Source organism: Populus alba, chromosome 13 (genome assembly GCF_005239225.2).
Source record: "Populus alba chromosome 13, ASM523922v2, whole genome shotgun sequence".
Lineage (NCBI taxonomy): Eukaryota > Viridiplantae > Streptophyta > Magnoliopsida > Malpighiales > Salicaceae > Populus > Populus alba.
This window is the reverse complement of record NC_133296.1, coordinates 986,323-1,006,986: the sequence shown is the minus strand read 5'-3', so window position 1 is coordinate 1,006,986 and position 20,664 is coordinate 986,323. Positions and strand designations below refer to the sequence as shown.

The 20,664-nt window shown below is 36.4% G+C and overlaps 2 protein-coding genes and 1 long non-coding RNA gene across 3 annotated transcripts; 2 read left to right on the top strand and 1 right to left on the bottom strand.

The window, feature by feature from the left end:
* The first annotated feature begins 403 nt into the window (after positions 1 to 403).
* Positions 404 to 4,051, top strand: LOC118060854 (26S proteasome regulatory subunit 6A homolog A). The gene is made up of 10 exons (XM_035074144.2): positions 404 to 608; positions 1,105 to 1,221; positions 1,664 to 1,771; positions 2,087 to 2,278; positions 2,371 to 2,562; positions 2,816 to 2,934; positions 3,066 to 3,153; positions 3,295 to 3,414; positions 3,505 to 3,645; positions 3,798 to 4,051. Exons 1-10 carry the CDS (start codon positions 492 to 494, stop codon positions 3,873 to 3,875), a joined length of 1,272 nt encoding a protein of 423 aa, XP_034930035.1. The 5' UTR covers positions 404 to 491; the 3' UTR covers positions 3,876 to 4,051.
* A 1,166-nt stretch (positions 4,052 to 5,217) lies between these two features.
* LOC118060845 (probable disease resistance protein At4g27220) lies at positions 5,218 to 20,445 on the top strand. The gene is made up of 6 exons (XM_035074134.2): positions 5,218 to 6,618; positions 10,761 to 12,387; positions 16,953 to 17,429; positions 17,560 to 18,300; positions 19,098 to 19,919; positions 20,084 to 20,445. Exons 1-5 carry the CDS (start codon positions 5,426 to 5,428, stop codon positions 19,914 to 19,916), a joined length of 4,857 nt encoding a protein of 1,618 aa, XP_034930025.1. The 5' UTR covers positions 5,218 to 5,425; the 3' UTR covers positions 19,917 to 19,919; positions 20,084 to 20,445.
* On the bottom strand, positions 15,006 to 16,075 carry LOC140954441 (uncharacterized). The gene is made up of 2 exons (XR_012167682.1): positions 15,733 to 16,075; positions 15,006 to 15,421 (listed from the first exon to the last, which is right to left on the bottom strand). It is a non-coding gene; the product is annotated as an uncharacterized lncRNA (long non-coding RNA).
* Positions 20,446 to 20,664: the final 219 nt, after the last annotated feature.

The following is a 20,664-nucleotide window of genomic DNA, read 5'->3' as shown; positions in this document are numbered from 1 at the left end:
TAAACTATGTTATTTTATAAAATAAAAAATTCTATGTTATTCACAAACCATGTTAGAAAATAAATTTACCCACTAGGGAGCTAACATGGGTTAAGTTTTAGATTAAGAGCTCACTTTAAAAAAAAAATTATTTTTGAAAAAAATTAAAAATTTTCTTGTAAAATTTATTTTAAAAGAATATTATTTTGTATTTACCTATTCAATTTGCACAAGTCATGGGCTAACCGGTTATTATAACTTTGCTCATGCCTGAACCCTAAAAAAAATCATCTTTCTACTCGAACAGCTTGTGTCCAATACAGAATAAAGCCCAGAACCAAAACAGTAACCTCAAGCCCATCATTTCCTGTCTTCGGCAACACGCAGAGAAAATAAATATAAACAAAAATAAAAATATTTTATTACTCTCTCTCTCTCTCTCTCTCTACACTCAACCTTTTCTTCTCAGTTCTCTCTAAATTTCTTTGCTTTAAGCTCGAATCTTGATAACCATGGCAACCCCGATGGTGGAGGATTCAAGCTTCGAAGATGACCAGCTTGCTTCCATGACTACTGAAGATATCACAAGAAAGTCTCGTCTTCTTGATAACGAGATTCGCATTCTCAAGGTGATTTTTCTGTCTCTCTCTCTGTCTGTGGCGATAAAAACAGCAATTATAATGGTTGACTTGAGTGTTTTCTTGCTGCGTGTCTAGGGTTGTTTTGTGTGTTTAGGGTTTTGGTTTTGCTAGCGAAGGAAAGGATTGGTTTGTTTATGTTACTGGTTTGTAATTGCGACTTTACTAATAATAAGTCAAAATCCGGAATTTTTTGTGTGATGAATTGCGGGAAATTAATCGGTTTTTTTGGTAGTTTCTGATTTTTTTAACTGGGTCTTTTTGTTTGTAATTCTGATTTAAAACTGTGTACTGGGATTGGTTGGGTTATTGCTTATGGAAGTGATAGTGTTTTTAGTGGTTGTGTTTGTGTGTATAAAGTTTGGGAAAGTGGTTACCTTTTTGTTTGAAGTGAGTGTTTTAGAATGCACAGATTTGTTTGAGTAGTGAACTTAAGTATTTTTTTTTGGGTGGTGTTTTGATTGGTGTGTGTTTGTGGGGAATGTAGGAAGAGGTGCAGAGAACGAATCTGGAGCTGGATTCATATAAGGAGAAGATAAAGGAGAATCAAGAGAAGATAAAACTCAACAAGCAGCTGCCATACCTGGTTGGCAACATTGTCGAGGTAAATCTTGTTGACATTCATTTTTAATGCCTAGATGTTCGACAATGATGGAGTGTTTGAAGACTGTAACTTAAGTTGAATTACACTCCTGTGGACTAAACATGAGTAGCTGTTCTGGTGTCTTCCCTTTGCAATGCAAAATTTCTATTTTAAAACAGCCCTTTTTCCTGAAAATCAAATGGTTGGGATTTTGCTATGAATATTGTTCAGACATTGGCTGTATTGTTCTGTTTTACTGTTGCTAGAAAAATGTGACGAGAAAGCTCATGACTTGCTCTTCGAGTTTATCACTTGGTTATCTCATTCCCAATGCAAAGAAAATATAAATTTTATTCTCCAACTTTCAGGGGTTCAATTGAATGTTAATAAGGTCGGTTGTTTTTAATAGAAGTTCTAGCAATGTTGGCACTAACTCCATATTTTGGCGTCAATGCATTTATAGATTTTGGAAATGAACCCAGAAGACGAGGCTGAAGAAGATGGGGCAAACATTGACCTTGACTCTCAAAGGAAGGGTAAATGTGTTGTGCTGAAAACATCAACTCGTCAGGTGAGCCATCTTATGTAGTGCTCTTGTATCTGACTGGTAGACTAGAAACAAGGTAGTGATGATGGAAAAGTGATGTGCAAAATTAAAATTCAATGTAGCTTGATCTTCTATTTTCTTTACAAGCAGTTGAACTCGTACTTTTAGAGCAGCTCATGTATATTAGCCCTGATGTTCTTACTTTCAATTCAAAAACCTGTTTAATTTTATCATCTTCTGAGTTGACAGAAGTTTAGACATTGAAGAAATTGTTTAATGATACAACAGCTTGGCCACATTTATCAAGATTTATAAATTTAAATTCTTCCTCAAATGCAGACTATTTTTCTTCCTGTTGTTGGGCTTGTTGATCCTGACAAGTTAAAACCTGGGGACCTGGTTGGAGTCAACAAAGATAGCTACCTGATTTTGGATACTCTACCGTCAGAATATGATTCACGAGTTAAGGCCATGGAGGTTGATGAAAAACCCACAGAAGACTACAATGATATTGGAGGCTTGGAGAAGCAGGTGGATTTTGACTCAAAAGCATGATATATAGGAGCAGTTCTTTTATTGTTTCTGTTAGATGATAATACCTAATTTTGTTCCTTCTGCAACAGATCCAAGAATTAGTTGAGGCTATTGTATTGCCCATGACTCACCAGGAGCGATTTCAGAAGTTGGGTATTCGTCCTCCCAAAGGTATCCTCTTGTACGGACCTCCCGGAACTGGGAAAACATTGATGGCCCGTGCTTGTGCTGCACAAACAAATGCCACTTTCTTAAAGTTGGCAGGCCCACAACTTGTTCAGGTATAGCAATTTTTATAGTACATCATATTCCCTCTTTCGAATTCTGCTTTTTCCTTTTGTTTCCAAAACAGAGAGTTGGGTGCTCCTCTTTTTGCACTGTAACTTGAAAGATGTTTTGTGATGCACTTATGGGAATACCATGACTAGTTAGATTTGAGAAGAAAGCGTAATTACAAAATGCAATGTTTCTAATCTTGTTTTTTTATAACAAAGTAGTCTTGTATAGGAGTAATTTAACTTCAATCATTTTTAGATGTTCATTGGAGATGGAGCCAAACTTGTCCGTGATGCCTTCCAGCTTGCAAAAGAGAAATCTCCCTGCATCATTTTTATAGATGAAATAGATGCTATTGGCACAAAGCGGTTTGACAGGTTGCATTTCTACTTCTTCAGCAATCAACTTGCTTTCACTTTTGATAGTTAGCTTTTCAAAGTTGGAGTTCTGTTCTTGCTGCTTAATTTTATTGTAGCTGATTTTAAAAATATCCTGTCCCTGTGTGCAGTGAGGTTAGTGGAGATAGGGAAGTGCAGAGGACCATGTTAGAATTGCTCAATCAGCTTGATGGCTTTAGCAGTGATGACAGGATTAAGGTTCGTTGATGCTTCTGTGACGCTGGATGTTTCTTCAATAAATGAATTGTTTTCTGTTTGTTCTTGGGGTGGATGGCTTCTGTAAAAATATCTGCTGTGTTTGTGATTAATGGCAGTCACAATTTCTTGCTATAATTTCAGGTGATTGCTGCAACAAATCGTGCTGATATCCTGGACCCAGCCCTCATGCGATCAGGTCGACTGGATCGCAAAATTGAATTTCCACATCCAAGTGAAGAAGCTAGAGCTCGAATTTTGCAGGTTTGTCACAGCACAATTGCTTGATGGCCCTTTTCACTCGTGTGAAAACAATAGTTTTAATTGCATTGGTTTTTCCCGCTGATGTTGTAGATCCATTCAAGGAAGATGAACGTCCATCCTGACGTGAACTTTGAAGAGCTTGCTCGCTCCACAGATGATTTTAATGGGGCACAGCTGAAAGCAGTTTGTGTCGAAGCTGGGATGCTAGCTCTTCGCCGTGATGCAACCGAGGTACTCTCTCACACATCTCCTGTTTCGTTGTCTTTTCCAAGACCCTTTTTTTTCCTTACAAGCGAGAACCTGACCTGTCAACAATTATTTCGAAAGTAGTTCACGGAGCAAGCTCTAACTAAATTCTTGTATTGGGATGGATTTGAAAACAGGTGAATCATGAGGATTTTAATGAAGGTATCATCCAGGTGCAAGCGAAGAAAAAAGCCAGTCTTAATTATTATGCATAAACTAGCAACAAAGCCACGTCTTGTCTGCGGCTTTAAAGTGTTTATGTTTTTACTATATTTTCAATGACAATTGCAATTTAAAAAAAAAAAAAATTCAAATGATGAATTTGTTTAGGTTTAGGTTTTATATATATGCATGCTTACTTGCTTGCTAATGTTAAAAAATAAAATAAAAATAGTGATATAATTTTAAACAGAAAATACTTTTTAAAAATATCTTTCACTAGAATACAAATCTAACTTGGTTGAAGTTTGATAAATTTAAGTAAATTATTATTTTGTTTTATCAAAAAATAATATTGTTTTGCTTTTTTTATATAAAAGATCTTCCAGTGATGGTTTAGTTTGGTTAGGTTAATGTTTTATTTCAGTTTCTTGGTGTCGGGTTGGGATCATAAGTTTCGCTGATTAATCCACTAATTATTCATATCATTATCGGGATTTTATATGATTGCTAATTAATATTAAAATAAAAAATATGATAAATAATTTAATCATGCTACGTCATAGGGGTCAAAGAAACAGAAACAATGACTTGATTAGGAATGTTCTTACTATGCAAACTGTGATTTAGATTATTCCATTTTAATATTTTTTTCAAGAATAAAATTGAAAATAGTAACAATCACTGAAATTATTATATTCAATGTTAATTATAAAATATTGTTATAAAACTGCTACTCTAAATCTGGTTGTAAAATTCGGATTCGGATAGAAGAAGAAAAAAATTGGTTAACAACATGGGAATGCTTTAAAAAAATAAAAAATTAAGGTTTGACGTGAATTCTTCTCACCTGTGACCCGTTGGAATCCAAGAACGGGTGGATACTTACAACTACCCTCTATATTAGTTAAAAATGGAAGAAAAAACATATCTAAGATTGTTCATTGAAAGGATATCCTAAAGATATATGAGGTAAACTACAAAACCTATAAAGCTGAAATGAGAGAATTGCTAGGAAAGTCATGGTGGTGGGTCATATTTACTTGACCCGTTGGAATCTAAGAACGGGTGGATACTTACAACTACGCACCACAACTACACTTGAGGGTCTACCTCAGTGGTCAACTGTAAGGCTTGCTTTACAACTATCCCGGGTTCGATCCTCAAGAGTACCAGCCTGTCATCCCCGCGGTGCCTTACCTGTCTACTGAACTTGCAGGATGTTCAGTAGACTCTAGGATTAGTTATGATGCACGTAAGCTGGTCCGGACATCTAGATTCACCAAAAAAACAAAATGGAAGAAAAAACACATATCTAAAATTGTTCATTGAAAGGATATCCTAAAGATATCTTAGGTGAACTACAAAACCTATAAAGCAGAAATGAGAGAATTGCTAGGAAAGTCATGGTGGTGGGTCATATTTACTTGAATATGATTGCTTGACTTGACTTCACAAACTAACCTAGTCTGTCTGCTGTTGCTCTAAGCAAATCCTTTCACTTATTTTTTATCTGCTACATCCATCTCCATAGTTTTTCAAATATCGCAGTAGTGATCATCCTTTACTTGTGGTTGTGCTGCCAAACAAAGGCAGAACATTGGCTATGGAGATCCTTAGTTCCATGACATCCACGGTTGTGGAACTGTTAATTGTTCCCATTAAGCGCTCCGTTACTCGTGTATTCAACTACAGCAGAAATGTTCAGAGCCTCAAAACTCACTTAGAGGAGCTGTCAGATGCAAAAATAAGGGTGCTGCATTCTTTAGACGAGGCTAGAAATAGAAGTGAAGACATTGAAGATGATGTTGGAAAGTGGCTTGCTAGTGTGAATGTTATCACTGAAGAGGCTAACAGAGTTTTTGGAGATGAAGACAAGGCAAATAAGAGGTGCTTCATGGGGTTGTTCCCTAATGTGACGACGCGCTACAAGGTTAGTACAAAGATAGAGAGTATTGCAGAGGAGGCTGTTAAGATCAGTCTTCGAGGCAAATTTGATAGGGTGTCCTACCGTCCTTCTCGACGCGGGATAGAGGACAGATCTCACAAACATTACGAGGCTTTCGAATCAAGAGGACCTGTTTTGGATGAAATTTTGGAGGCCTTAAAAGATAATGATGTCGAACTAGTTGGAGTGTATGGGATGCCTGGTGTCGGCAAGACCACACTTGTGAAAAAGGTTGCTGGGCTAGTCAAGGCGGACATGATTTTTGATGTGGTGGTTCTGGCTGTTGTCTCTCAGACTCCTAACCTGAAAAAAATTCAGAAGCAAATAGCAGATGGGCTAGGTCTCAAATTGGATGCGGAGACTGACAGTGGAAGAGCAGATCTCTTGTACAAGCAGCTTAAAAAAGAGAAAAAGGTACTTGTGATTTTGGATGACATTTGGGAGAGGCTTGAACTAGATGATGTGGGGATTCCTTCTGGTAGTGATCATCGGGGATGCAAAATATTGATGACATCGAGAGATCGAAATGTATTATCCCGTGAAATGGTTACAAAAAAAGTTTTCTGGCTTCAAGTTTTACCCGAGAATGAAGCATGGAATCTGTTTAAGAAGATGGCGGGTGATGTTGTCAAATATCCCGATCGGCAGCTTGTTGCTGTAGAAGTAGCCAAAAGATGTGCTGGTTTGCCCATTTTAATAGTTACTGTTGCGAGGGCATTAAAAGATGGGGATCTGTCAGAGTGGAAGGATGCTTTGGAAAGGCTGAAAAGGTTTGACAAGGATGAAATGGATAGCCGAGTTTACTCAGCTCTAGAGCTGAGCTACGATTCTTTGAAAGGAGAAGAAATCAGGTCAGTATTCTTACTTTGTCAACAGTATCGGGTAGTTGAGAGATAATTGTTTGTATCAATTCAATGTATTTTTTTCTTTATTGCATAGAACTTATATATATACATGTACAATAAATCCTTTTTAAAGATGAAAAATTAAGAATAAAAATATATCAAAATCTTTTCTAAACTTGTTCATGAATTTTAGTTTTCTTGATTTGTAATATTTCTTAAACCTATATTTAGTCCTTGTTAACGCTCCCCTTCAAGTTGGTACAAAGATATTTTGTATGTCCAACTTGTTGAGAGAGGAATGAAACACTTTACTTAATACTATTTTAGTAAGTATCTACTTCCACATGTTTAGTTCGATCATGTTGAACTGGATTATTGGCTATGACAATTGTGGCTTTATTGTCACAGTATATCTTGATCTCAGTCTTCATAAGATATCCTAGCTCTTTACGTAGCCCTTTTATCTATAGTATTTCATATAATCATTTACTCATCCCTCTTAATTCTGCTTCAGCACTAAATAGTGTATGGTCCGAGTTGTTTTGGCTAATTCCATGCTTTTGCATTGCTAGACTGAATCTTCCAAACCATGCTCTGGAAGACTGTTTCAATCCATAAAGTGATTTTGTAAGCCTACCCACCACATTTTCTTTTCTTCTAGTAAAACCAAGAGGAGTATCCAAATACACTTCCTTCTCTAGATCTCCATGAAGAAATGCATTCTTTATATCAAATTGATGTAAAGGTCAATCTAGATTTGCTGCAAGTGATAGAGTATCCGAATTATGTTAAGTTTGGCTATTGGTGAGAACGTTTCCTAATAGTCTATGCCATATGTTTGTGTATATCATTTAGCTATCAGCCTCGCTTTGTATCTTTCTACTGTCCCATCTGCTTTATATTTCACAATAAACACCCATTTGTATCCAACTGTTTTTTTTTTCATCTGGCGATGTAGTTAGTTCCCAAGTATTATTATTCTGAAGAGCTTTCATTTCATCATAGACAACTATCTTCCAATATTCATCTAGCATAACTTCTTCAATGTTTCGTGGGACCTGTTCTGAAGATACCTTTTCCATTAAGACCTTTGCTGCATCTGACATGTTATGGGCTGAGATCAAATTTGCAATGGAGTATTTGGACTTTCTTCCTTCTGTTTCCGGTGAGTACCGGTTTGGGGGTACTCCCCGATTATGCCTGTGAGGTAAATTGTATGTTATAGAATTAGGTAATGTAGGAGAGTTAGGAGATCTTACCTCAGTTGTAGTGTTGGGATTGTCCTCACGATTCTAATTTTAGTTGTGTTATGTATTGGAGAGGGGGTTATTTGATGTGGCTTAAGTATGTAAGTCAGCGTGGTTTATCTGCTAAAAAATTTCCGGTTATGTTTGAGTATGGTTAGGATGAACTCAATCCCATATATGTTGTTCATGTCTATTCTCCCCCTAAAGAATAGACAAGGATGGTTCGTTGAAGAAATATTTAGTCTCATGAAAGGTTACATCCATAGTAACATGGAGTTTTCGTGTAAGGGGATCATAATATTGGTATCCTTTTGTATGCGAACCATAGCCAAGAAGGACACAAAGAACAACACATGGATCCAACTTGGATTGTTGGTGCTTCGGAACATGTATAATACAACATAACCAAATATCTTTGGAGGTATATGGGGTGTTGTTTGGAGGTATATGGGGTGTTGAAGGTAGCTTAACATACCGTTCCAAAGTATGGAGTAGTGTGTGAAAATTAAGTACTCGGGATGGCATGCGGTTGAGAAGATAAATAGAAGTATCCACGACATCAGGCTAGCATTGTTGGGGCATATGGGCAGCTCTCATAATGGCCCGTACCATCTCTAATATGTGTCTATTTTTCCATTCGGCAATTCCATTTTGCTGAGGAGTGTGGACAAGTAGTCTTGTGTATAATGCCCTTGCTATCACAAAATTATCTAAACTCTTAGCTAATATATTCACCTCTATTATCAGATCGAAGAGTTTTAATGCTCATAGAGAACTGAGTTAGAATAAGGGGGGTAAATTTTTGAAAAACTGGCAGGACATCTTTCTTATGTTTCAACATATAAACCCTTGTACAATCATCAATAAAGGTGAGAAACCATCTAAAGCCAGCAGTAGTCATAATAGGTGCAAGGCCCCATAAGTTAGAGTGAATAATCTCAAATGGTGCATTGCATTTATTATAACTGATGGGATAATTTGTTTGATGACTTTTTCCTAGAATACAATCCTTGCATTTGAAATTAGAGAGTAGTACTTTTTCAAATAAAATAGGGAATAAATGTTATAAATAACTGAATGATGAGTGTCATAGCCGGTAATGCCATAACCAAATGCCTTGTCCTTGTCGCTTTAATGATTAGGCGGAATTAACTTTTCCAAGGTCCAAATCATCCACATAATATAACCCTCCCCTCTTAGTACCATGACAAAAAATCTTCTTTATGAAAACATCTTGAAACAAATAAAATGAGGAGTACATCAGTACGTAATAATTTAAATCTTCTATTACTTGCCCTACTAATAGTAATTTAGTGGAGAGTGAAGGAACAAAAAAGTGTATTAGGAAAGTGAATGTGGTTGATAATTCCATTGTCCCTCCCTTTATTACCTAATATATATCACCGTTAGCATTTGATATGGCCTTCCGTCGAGGAACTGACTTTGTTTTAAAATCATTATGATCATAGGTCATGTAATATGTCGCCCATGAGTCAATAATCCAATTGTTTATATGTTCATCGTTGGATACTGAGTTTGTGGAACCAATACTACTTGGGTCTTGAGTTAAAGACCGAGGTTGACTATCAAGTGGCACAAGTGTATTTGGTTATGTATGAGTAATAAATGTTGCATGGTCATTCCATTCGTCTTTTAGGCTTTCGGTTTTAAAAAAATTTGTCTACTGGAATTCAGCCCATGTGGTCCAGGCCTGGGCCGAGGGGTTTGTTTATTGGAAGATGATGGGTCAAAACATGGTTTGGATGAGTTGCCACTATGTCCAACCTGTTTGTTCGGGCTTATAAGAGCTTTGTCATTCTGTTGTCCTAGATTTACCATGCCTTCCCTTCTCATCTCGCCCTAGTTTCTATCTCTGCCCCTTGTTAATAAACCGAAACTATCTCCCCCCTCATTCTCCATCATCGTGGTTTGTCTTGTGTTCTCTCTTCTTATTTGAGCAAAGGCTTGCTCGATCGATGACAGAGGGATCTATTGAAGAATGTCTTGGCGGGTCTGATCAAATTGATCATCCAAACCATCCAAGAAGGTATACATTCGATCTTTTTAAATTAATTTGTTGTATTTCTACATGTCCTTATCGCATGTCATGGGATTTGGGCATCTGTAGTCAATCTCTCGCCAGAGAGATTGTAAACCAGTGTAATAGTCTTCTAGAGAGCCCCTTCCTTGTGTGGTTTGATTGACTTTTCATTTTAGGTCATATACCTAGACATTATCTCCTCCATCGAAGTAGGTTGTGGCAATGGCGTCCCAAACACCTTTAGCTGTAGGAAACCTGATAAAATTCCCAATTAAATCTGGGGTTAGGAGATTGATAATCTAACCTTTAACAATTGCATTTTTTGTTCTCCATTTACTATATGTTGGGTCGGTAAGTATTGGTTGTCTGATTTTGCCGGTGATTAATCCATGTTTGTCTCTGCCGAAGATGAACATCTCCATGATCTGTGACCATAGTTCATAAATCTGGCCATTAAGTTTGATTCCAAGGATGACAATTGGCAAGTTAGGGTTTTGGGTAAAGTTGGTTTGAGTGTCGATTCTGGAATTTGTAGTTGTAATATGAGCATGGTTTGGTGGGTTCGGTTCTGCCATTGTTTTAGGGTGTTTGTGATTTGAAAAAGGTTTAGATTCGGATCGTCTGCTCCGATATCATGTCAACAATGTCTAGGTTGTTCAGAGATAATTGTTTGTATCAATTCATTGTGTTTTTTTTTATTGCATAGAACTTATATGTATACATGTACAATAAATCCTTTTTAAGGATGGAAAACTAAAAATAGAAATGTATCAAAATATTTCCTAAACTTGTTCTTGATTTCTAGTTTTCCTGATTTGTAATATTTTCTAAACCAAGAATTACTTCTTGTCAACAATCAGGTCAGTATTCTTACTTTGTGGACAACTTGCACCTCACCGCATTGTAATCCTTGACTTACTGAAATATACCGTTGGCCTGGGATTGTTTAAACGTATCAGTACATTGGCAGAAGCAAGAAATAGACTACATAAATTGGTCAATGACCTCAAAGCCTCTTGTTTGTTGCTAGAAGGTGGCGCAGATGGAATCATCAAAATGCATGATGCTGTTCATTCTTTTGCTGCCTCTGTAGCTTTCAGGGATCATCATGTCTTCACAGTACCATCTGACACTGTATTAAAAGAATGGCCGGCTATGCTTGAACAGTGCAGTGCTATCTCTTTGCCGCGGAGCAAAATTCCTGGACTTCCTGAAGTATTGAACTGTCCAAAAGCTAAGTCGTTTATACTGTATAATGGAGACCCCTCGCTCAAAATCCCAGACAGTCTGTTTAAGGGAACAAAAACTCTCCAACTTATGGATATGACAGATGTGCAACTTCCAACACTACCTTCCTCACTTCAATTTCTCGAAAAGCTTCAAACATTGTGTCTGGATAGTTGTGGTTTGAAAGATATAGCTATGATCGGAGAGCTAAAGATGTTAAAAGTTCTCAGCTTAATAGACTCTAACATTGTTCGGCTGCCGAGAGAAATTGGGCAATTGACTCGTCTGCAACTTCTGGATTTGAGTAACAATCCAAGCCTTGAAATGATTCCGCCAAATGTGCTGTCATGCTTGACCCAACTAGAGGACTTGTACATGAAGAACAGCTTTTTGCAATGGGGGATTGAAGGACTAGATAGTCAAAGAAACAATGCTAGCCTGGCTGAGCTGAAATATCTGCCAAATCTAAGCACTTTATACTTACACATTACAGATCCTATGATTCTTCCCAGAGACTTATTCTCCAAAAAATTGGAAAGATTTAAAATTTTGATCGGAGAAGGGTGGGACTGGTCTAGTAAGCGTGAAACTTCAACAACAATGAAACTAAAGATCAGTGCAAGCGTTCAATCGGAGGAGGGGATCCAACTTTTGCTGAAGAGAACTGAAGATCTACATTTAGATGGACTAAAGGGTGTTAAAAGTGTTTCCTATGAATTAGATGGGCAAGGTTTTCCTCGTTTGAAGCATCTCCATATCCAAAATAGTCTTGAGATTCGATATATGGTCGACTCGACTATGTTGAGTCCTTATATTGCTTTTCCACTCCTGGAGTCTTTGTCTCTTGACAATTTGAATAAGTTGGAGAAGATTTGTAATAGTCAACCTGTGGCAGAGTCATTTAGCAACTTGAGAATTTTGAAGGTGGAAAGATGTCCGATGTTGAAGAATCTTTTTTCGTTGCACATGGAAAGAGGCCTTTTGCAACTGGAAGAGATCAGCATAATTGATTGCAAAATCATGGAAGTGATTCTTGCTGAGGAAAGTGGAGGCGGAGCTGACGAAGATGAAGCAATCAAGTTGACTCAACTACGAACACTGACACTGGAACATCTACCCCAATTCACAAGCGTTTCCTCAAAATCGAATGCAGCTTCCATATCACAGACCAGGCCGGAGCCGTTAATCACTGATGTCGGGTCCACTGAAATTGTATCTAACAATGAGCTCGAGACTCCCATGACACTTTTTAACAAAAAGGTTTGCTTTATTTTAATGACTTTGGCATAAAATCTTTTTAACAAAAAGGTTTGCTCTATTTTAATGACTTTGGCATAAAATTTAGTATTGAAAACATAGAAGAAAACAAATAAATATTCTCTCTTTCTTTTACATTGATTAATCTATATCTTATATACAACATAGAAACCCTATATAAAAAAATAGACTAATTAGAATCTTTATAGTTAGGACCCTATAGTGGAAAAGTAGACTAATTAGAATCCCTATAATTAGGCTCTATATTATTTTCTAATTATATGATATTTAAAACCTGCTGAAGCATAGATATTTGTCATACCTATCTTGCTACAAAGATTATTAACCTGGGCCCTGTTTAGAGCTTTAGTGAAAATATCTCCTAATTGTTTCCAGTCTCCACATATCCTATGGAAATCAAACCTTGCTGTATTTTTTCACGGATGAAATGACAGTTAATTTCAATGTGCTTAGTTCGTTTATGGAAAACAAGATTAGATTCAATATGAAAAGTAGCTTGGTTATCACACCACAATTTTACCGGTACTGAAGCCTTAAGGCCTACTTTAGTTAAGAGCTGATATATCCACATTATTTTACATACTGATTGTGCCATGACTCTATATTATGGTTCTGCAGTCAATTGTGTCACAACATTTTGCTTTTTACTTTTCCACTAAACCAAATTGCCTCCAACAAAGACACAAGAACTTGATGTGGATCTTATATCTACCTTAGAACTTGCCCAATCTACATCTTAAAAACATTTAATATGAGTGTGTTCATGATTTTCATACAAGATACAATGCCTAGGTGCTTCTTTTAAGTAACACAAAATCTATTCTAAAGCTGCCCAGTGGTGAACTATTGGGGATGACATAAACTAACTTACAACATTGATAGAATAAGCAATATCTAGACGAGTCACTATAAGATAATTCAACTTTCCAACCAATCTTCTATATTTCTTTGGATTTTTAAATAATTCACCATTTTTTTGTAAGTTGCGAATTAGGAATCATCGAGACACTACATGGTTTCGCCCCCAATTTCCCTGTCTCAGATAATAAGTCAAGCACATATTTTCTCTGAGATAGGAAGATACCTCTTTTGCTCCTATTTAATTCAACGCTCAAGAAATACTTTAGCAGCCCTAAATCTTTCGTGTGAAACTAAATGTGAAGAAAGGACTTAAGAGATGAGATTCCTATAATATCACTTCCAATAATAACAATGTCATCTACATACAAAACTAAAAGAATGATGTCAACTTCAGATTGTTTGTAGAAAACAGAGTGGTCAGACTTACTTTTTGTCATGCCAAACTTTTCAACTGCCTGACTAAATTTTCCAAACCAAGCACAACTTTCCCATACCCCCCTCCCGAGCAACAAATCCAAGCGGTTGCTCCATATAAACTTCTTCCTGAAGATCACCATGAAAAAAAAAGAAGCTTTCTTGATATCCAGTTGATGCAAAGACCAACTATGAGTAGTAGCCATAGAAATAAATAACCTGACAAATGTCAATTTAGCAACAAGAGAAAAAGTGTCAGAATAATCCACTCCATAGATTTAAGTATATCTCTTAGCAACAAGTTGGGCTTTCAGTCAAGCTACTGACCCATCAGGATTTACCTTAACCATGAACACCCACTTACATCCAATAACCTATTTCCCTAGAGGTAATTTGACCAAGTTCCAAGTACCATTGTCATCTAAAGCATTCATTTCCTCTATCATTGCATTATGCCAGTAAGGATGAGATATGGCTGCATGAATAGTTTTGGGAATCGAGAGAAGCAATAAAAGAACAAGAAGAAGATGACAAGTGGTGATAAGAAACAAAGGAAGAAACTGGATAAGTACATTGATGTTTACCTTTGCGTAAAGCAATATGAAAAGCATCACTTAAGGTTGGATCTGATGATGAAGGAGCTAATATAGGACATGTAACAGGAGGGATTTGTTGTCTGGAGTAGACTTGGAGAATGGGAGGCTTAGCTGGATCCGGTTCAGAGACAGGTTCAAAAGGACGTGATAATATAGGCTAACAAGTCATCACCCCCCTGGACGAGCAAGAGTGGAAGATTGAAAATATGGTGTCGCTTCTAGGAAAGTAACATCAGTTGAGACAAGATATTTATTAAGACTAGGACAATAGCATCGATATCCTTTTTAAAGACGAGAATAACCAAGGGAAATACACTTCAAAGACTTAGGATCTAATTTGGTGACATGCAGACAAACATCCTGGACAAAGTAAGTGCTACCAAATATCCTAAGTGCAATAGGAAACAATGGCTTGGTTGGAAAAAGGATATTGTAAGGGGTCTCACCATAAAGAACAGAGGAAGGTATACAATTAATTAAAAAAACATGTTGTTGAAACTGCATCAACCCAGAAAGGTTTGGGAACATTCATGTGAAATAATAAGGCTCTGGTTGTTTCAAGAAGATGTTTGTTTTTTTGTTCTGCTACTCCATTCTAAGAAGGAGTATGGAGGTTTTGATAAAGGATGCCATTGTGAATCATATAAGTTGAAAAGATGCTGACAAATATTCTTTAGCATTATCACCAAAAACATTAAATTAAGTTTTAATCTAAGCACAAAAAGCATAAAAATAAGAAAACAACTCATAATGACTTTTCATTAAGTATAACCAAGTCACACTAGAGTAATCATCAACAAAAGTAACGTAGTACTTAAATCTAGTTTTAGACAGAACTAGACAATGACCCCAAATATTAGAATGAACTAATTCAAAAGGAAAACTTGCTTTTTTATTGACTAGAGGATGAGAATGAAGACAATGGTGTTTGGCAAACTAGCACAACTCACAATCTAATAAAAACACCCTACTAAATTGTGGACAAAGTTTCTTTAGCAAAGGTAGAGAAAGATGGCCTAACCGACAATGCACCTCAAAAGGGGTTGTTACACCATAACAAGCAATGGATTGGGTATTTGTGTGTCAAGGATGTAAAGACCTCCAGACTCATGTCCTTTACTAATAATCTTCTTCATCATAAGATCCTGAAATAAACAGTAATCAGGAAAGAATAAGATGCATCAGATAAGCGCATGAGTAAGTGTGCTTACAGAAATTAAATTAAAGGACAATGGAGGTAAATGTAGAATAAATGACAGAGGAATCAAAGGAGTTGGGATAATTATGCCAGATCTAAGAACACAAGATGTTGATCCATATGTTAAAGTAACATTAGAGGTTGATATATGTGACTAAAAAGTAGAAAAGAGACTGGAATTACCCGTCATATGATATATGGTAGTAGAATCAATGACCTATTTGGAGCATGAGGAAATAAGACAAGTATTTAGTTTACCTGACTCGGCAATGGTAGGAACGTGAGTAGATGAAGACTTTAAAGATTCTTGGTACCGAGAGAACTTGACAAATTCATCTACAGAGATAAGAACTGATTTTTCAAATGTATCATTAGTAGATGCAATATGGGTCGAGTAAGTTTTCTAAGTTTTGTTTTGTAATCTTCTGCAATGACGCTTCATATGTCCTGGCTTATGACAATGACACACAATCCCTCCTGAATCTTGTGTACGATCAAAATTGCTTGCCCTTTTTTTGTTACCACCTCTGTAATGTGATTGCCCAGCTTCATACTCACTAGTTCAACTGATAAGAGCATCACTATACTAGATAGATGGAGAACTTTCTGTGTGAAGTACCCTACTAAAGGCTTGTTTGTTTCTGCGTTTCAAAAGTGTTTTTAAAAAAATTTAACATTTATTTATTTTTTTTATTAATTTCAAATTAATATGTGTTTAGCGTTTTCAAATTATTTTGATGTGCTGATGTCAAAAATAATTTTTAAAAAAAAAAAAAAAATCATTGACATGCATTATAGCACGAAAAGTTATTTGAAAAGTAACCACAACCACACTATAAATACATCTTGTACCAAAGAGATCTTATAATTAGAGAGAATCTGAGATTTGGCAGTCTCAAATTCAGAAGGGAGACCAGCAAGAAAACTCATGACAACCATTTTCTCCATTTGACTTTGCTGTATTTTTACATCAGGACTAAAAGGTAACAACATTTTAAGCTCGTCATAAGTTCTTTTAAAATCCATGAAGTAACTTGTAAGAGACCTATCGTGAAAGGCTTTACACACCTCATAAATACAGGAAACATTTCTTTTTTCACAATACAAGAAATCTAGATATTCCATCAATTCCTTGACAAATTCACAATAATTGATCAAGCCAATTACTTCATTATTAATAGAGTTTTGTATCTGCAAGAATAATCAGGCATCCTCCCTCAACCATTTTTGTCTTGAATCATCTTTAGGTGGATCATTGGTCATATAATTATCCTTATCAATACTCCGCAAATAAAGACAAAAGGTGTTACTCTAATCCGAATAATTGGAACCATTGAGCTTGTGTTCAGTGATTTTTGATATCACTGGGATTACATCAGATATTATTATTGCCTTATGTGCTATAACCTGTAACAAGTATCATTCTCATTTTGACGAATGAAAAGAACTTGATGATGAAGCAAAAGTTGTGCATGCAGATTGAATTCCCTAATTTGGAAGACCTAAAACTGTCCTCTATCAAAGTTGAGAAGATATGGCAAGATCAACCAGGAGAACTGTCCTATTGGTTTCCGAGATTAACAAGTTTGATAGTCGAGGGCTGTGGAAATCTAAAGTATTTATTTACTTCTTCTATGGTTGAAAGTCTTGCTCAACTCAAAAGGCTTGAGCTATGTGATTGCACGCTTATGGAAGAAATAATAATCAAGAACGGATTAGGAGAAGAAGAAAATGTGAGAGGAATGATGTTTCCAAAGCTACAATTCCTCAAGCTTAAGGGCCTTCCAAATCTCACAAGATTCTGCACTAGTCACTTAATCGAATGCTCCTCCTTGATAGAACTGCGGATAGAGAATTGCCCTGCACTGAAGACCTTCATCTCTAATTCATTAAGCACAGATGCAGTAGCCAACAATCAATTTGAAGAAACAAACTCAACTCTCTTTGATGAAAAAGTGAGTCCTTTTCTTCTTCTTTTCCTGTTAGTCCTACAGTCCCCAACCTCAGTTCAACATTTGCTTTTGAACACCTGAAATTTAATTTTCTTGTCATTTGCTTACTGACATGATGGAATTGATTTCTTAGGTTGCATTCTCTAACATAGAGAAAGTGCACATTCTTGGCATGGATAATTTGACTATGATATGGCACACTGAATTCCATTCAGATTCCTTTTGCAAGCTCAAGGTGCTGAAGGTAAAACAAGCAAACAAATTGTTGAATATTTTCCCACCCAATATGCTGAGAAGATTTCATAATTTAGACCTCCTGGTGGTAGATGATTGTTCTTCACTGGAAGAGATGTTTGATCTCAGATCTCTGATGAATGAAAAAGAATCCCATGCTGTAACAGCGTTTAAGTTGAGATATATGTATGTATGGAACCTGCCAAAATTGAAGAAAGTGTGGAATACAAATCCTCATGGAATTCTCTCTTTTCAAAACCTTCATTTAGTGAATGCTGGGAATTGTCCTAGTCTAAAAAGCCTCTTCCCAACCTCTGTAGCCTTAGGCCTTTCACAACTCGAAGAGCTTAGACTAAATAGTTGTGGAGTGGAGGAAATTGTTGCTGAGGAAGAAAGACTAGGAGAAGAACTAAAGTTTGTTTTTCCTAAAACAACCTCCTTCATTCTCTGGAAATTGCCCAAACTCAGGAGTTTCTACCCAGGAAGACACACTTCAGAGTGGCCGGTATTAAAGAAAATAGACGTGTATCTTTGCCACGAAGTGCTGGTATTTGATTCGGAGCTCCAGAGCACCCAAGGAGCTTGTACAAAGGACCAACTTGAGATCCAAGTTCAGCAACCGCTTTTCTCATTTGAAAAGGTATGAGCTTGAGCATTATCCTATGGATGTTCACTAACAGTTCTAAACATTAATGCCTTCAATGAGTTATGTTAAAAAATACAGAACATTCTCTGTGCGGGTCCCCTAGGCTTACATGACACCATTAAGAAACCGAAAAGTTACTCTTGCTGCCTGGCAAGATAGTTCAAGCTAGACCTAGATAGCTGTGCAAAATAGGAACATTTTTTCCTTGTATTATTAAACTCTAACCTATTCCTTTGATAATGCCATGTCTACAAGAACTTTAGAAAAGAATTAGCTAAGATGCAAAGGCAAATCTGCTTGTAATGCGTGCATTTTGGCCTTTAATTCTACCCAATCATCATCTTTTTTGGTTTTGAATCAGATATGCAATCTATGAAGAAGATTCAATAAAGACAACACTTCTCCCAAAAATTGAATTCTACTAGTTCACTTCAGAACCCACAACAAGAAGCAATAGGATAGGATATTGTAATAAAAACCCAAAGGCACAAACTTGTACTAACGTGATTGCATCTACCTGGACCAAATCAAAATTCTTGAGATAATGAACCTAGCAATCCCCTACAACTGGAACCTGAATCTACAACAACGCTCTAAAAGAGTGAAGCAACAGGAAATGTTAGAACATCATTAACCATAATAGTGCTAAGAAAATTTAACTTTTAAGCACCAATAAGACTTGTCGGCGGTGGAAAAGGACTGGCCTGTTTATTGAATGTGCTGTAAAAACTGCTATATCTACTACCTTTGGCTTTTCATATTTAGCTTGCATTTTTGCATTCGATTTCCAGATCATCCCCAACTTGGAAGAACTATCGCTAAACAGTAAAGATGCGGCAAAGGTATGTCAAGGCCAGTTTCCAGCAGACCTCTTTCACAAAATAAGAGTTCTTGAGCTGCAATGCTTTCATGATAAATCGGCTGAATTTCCATTTGGTATGATGCATAGATTCCAGAATATGGAAAAGCTTCTTGTAACTAATGGTTATTTCAAAGAGCTGTTCCCATGTCGACTTGTCGATGAGGAGGAACATACTCTTGCTAGGATACTATACTTGAAACTTTATAGTCTTCCAGATTTGGAGAAAATTTGGAACCAAGATCTCCGAGTGGACCAGCTTCTTCAAAATCTTGAAACTCTGGAAGTAACGAGTTGTGACAGTTTGATCAATTTAGCACCATCTGCATCATCTTTCGGAAATCTAACAGCTTTGCATGTATGGGATTGCAAAGCATTGAAATACTTGGTCACAACCTCAACTGCCAGAAGTCTTGTGCAACTCTCTGCAATGAGTATAAGGGAATGCCAAATGGTGACAGAAATTGTAGCAAGCAAGGGAGATGAAGCAGGAAATGAGATCATTTTCAGGAAATTGAAAAGTCTGAAACTTGATTGTTTAGCAAGCCTCACTAGCTTTTGCTCTATAAATTTCACCTTCAAATTCCCCTCTTTGACAGAAGTAATTGTGACAAATTGTCCAAAGATGAAGACTTTTTCCCCGGGAATCTTAAGCACACCAAGGCTGCAGAAAGTATGGCAATCAGAAAAAAAGGACAAAGGACATTGGGAACGCGACCTCGACATCACCATTCAACAGCTCTCTGTATAAATTGTATGCATTTGCCAGATCTGTTCATCTAGTTTTTACTTCTTTTTTTCCCATTCCATTATTCTAGTTCATATAAGATAGCCAGCACTTCTGAAACACTACTTTGAACAATCATCCTGTTAGAATTTAGCATTGAGGAGCTTCAGGATGGTTCACTCAATTTGCAGGTTGCATGCTGTGGTCCTTCATGGTGGTTTGCTTGTGCTTTTTGAAAGATACAGCTGGTGCTTCAAGGGAGTGCTATAGTGACTCATTATCTGCGTGCATTATCATATCAGGACTCCAAAGAATACTTCCTGTCAGATGGTACAATGGCAATGGACTGATGGAATACTTTAATTGCTCGATGGTCAAAAGCAGAAAACAAAGAATCAGAAAGTGTGTTGGGCCACACGGACCAGGCTGGCCTTTTTATCTATTTTTTTTTGCTTTTATCTTTTTGGATTTAGATTTAAATGTAACATAAAAAATTATTATTCGATATTGTTATCTTTTTCAAATAACACTGTAGGTTTTATGGGAATTTTAACATTTTTTTCAGTTAATATATGTCTACTATGAAAAAAAATATCATGAATATTTATTTAACATACAATTTATGTTTTCAAGATTTTTTTAATTTTTTTTTATATAATTGTATAACATTTATAAATATTTTTTCTTCAATCATGTGAAAAATACTGAGATTTTATTTAAATGTTTTATTTTACATTTACTTTAAGATTATAATGATTTTTAATTTAAGAAA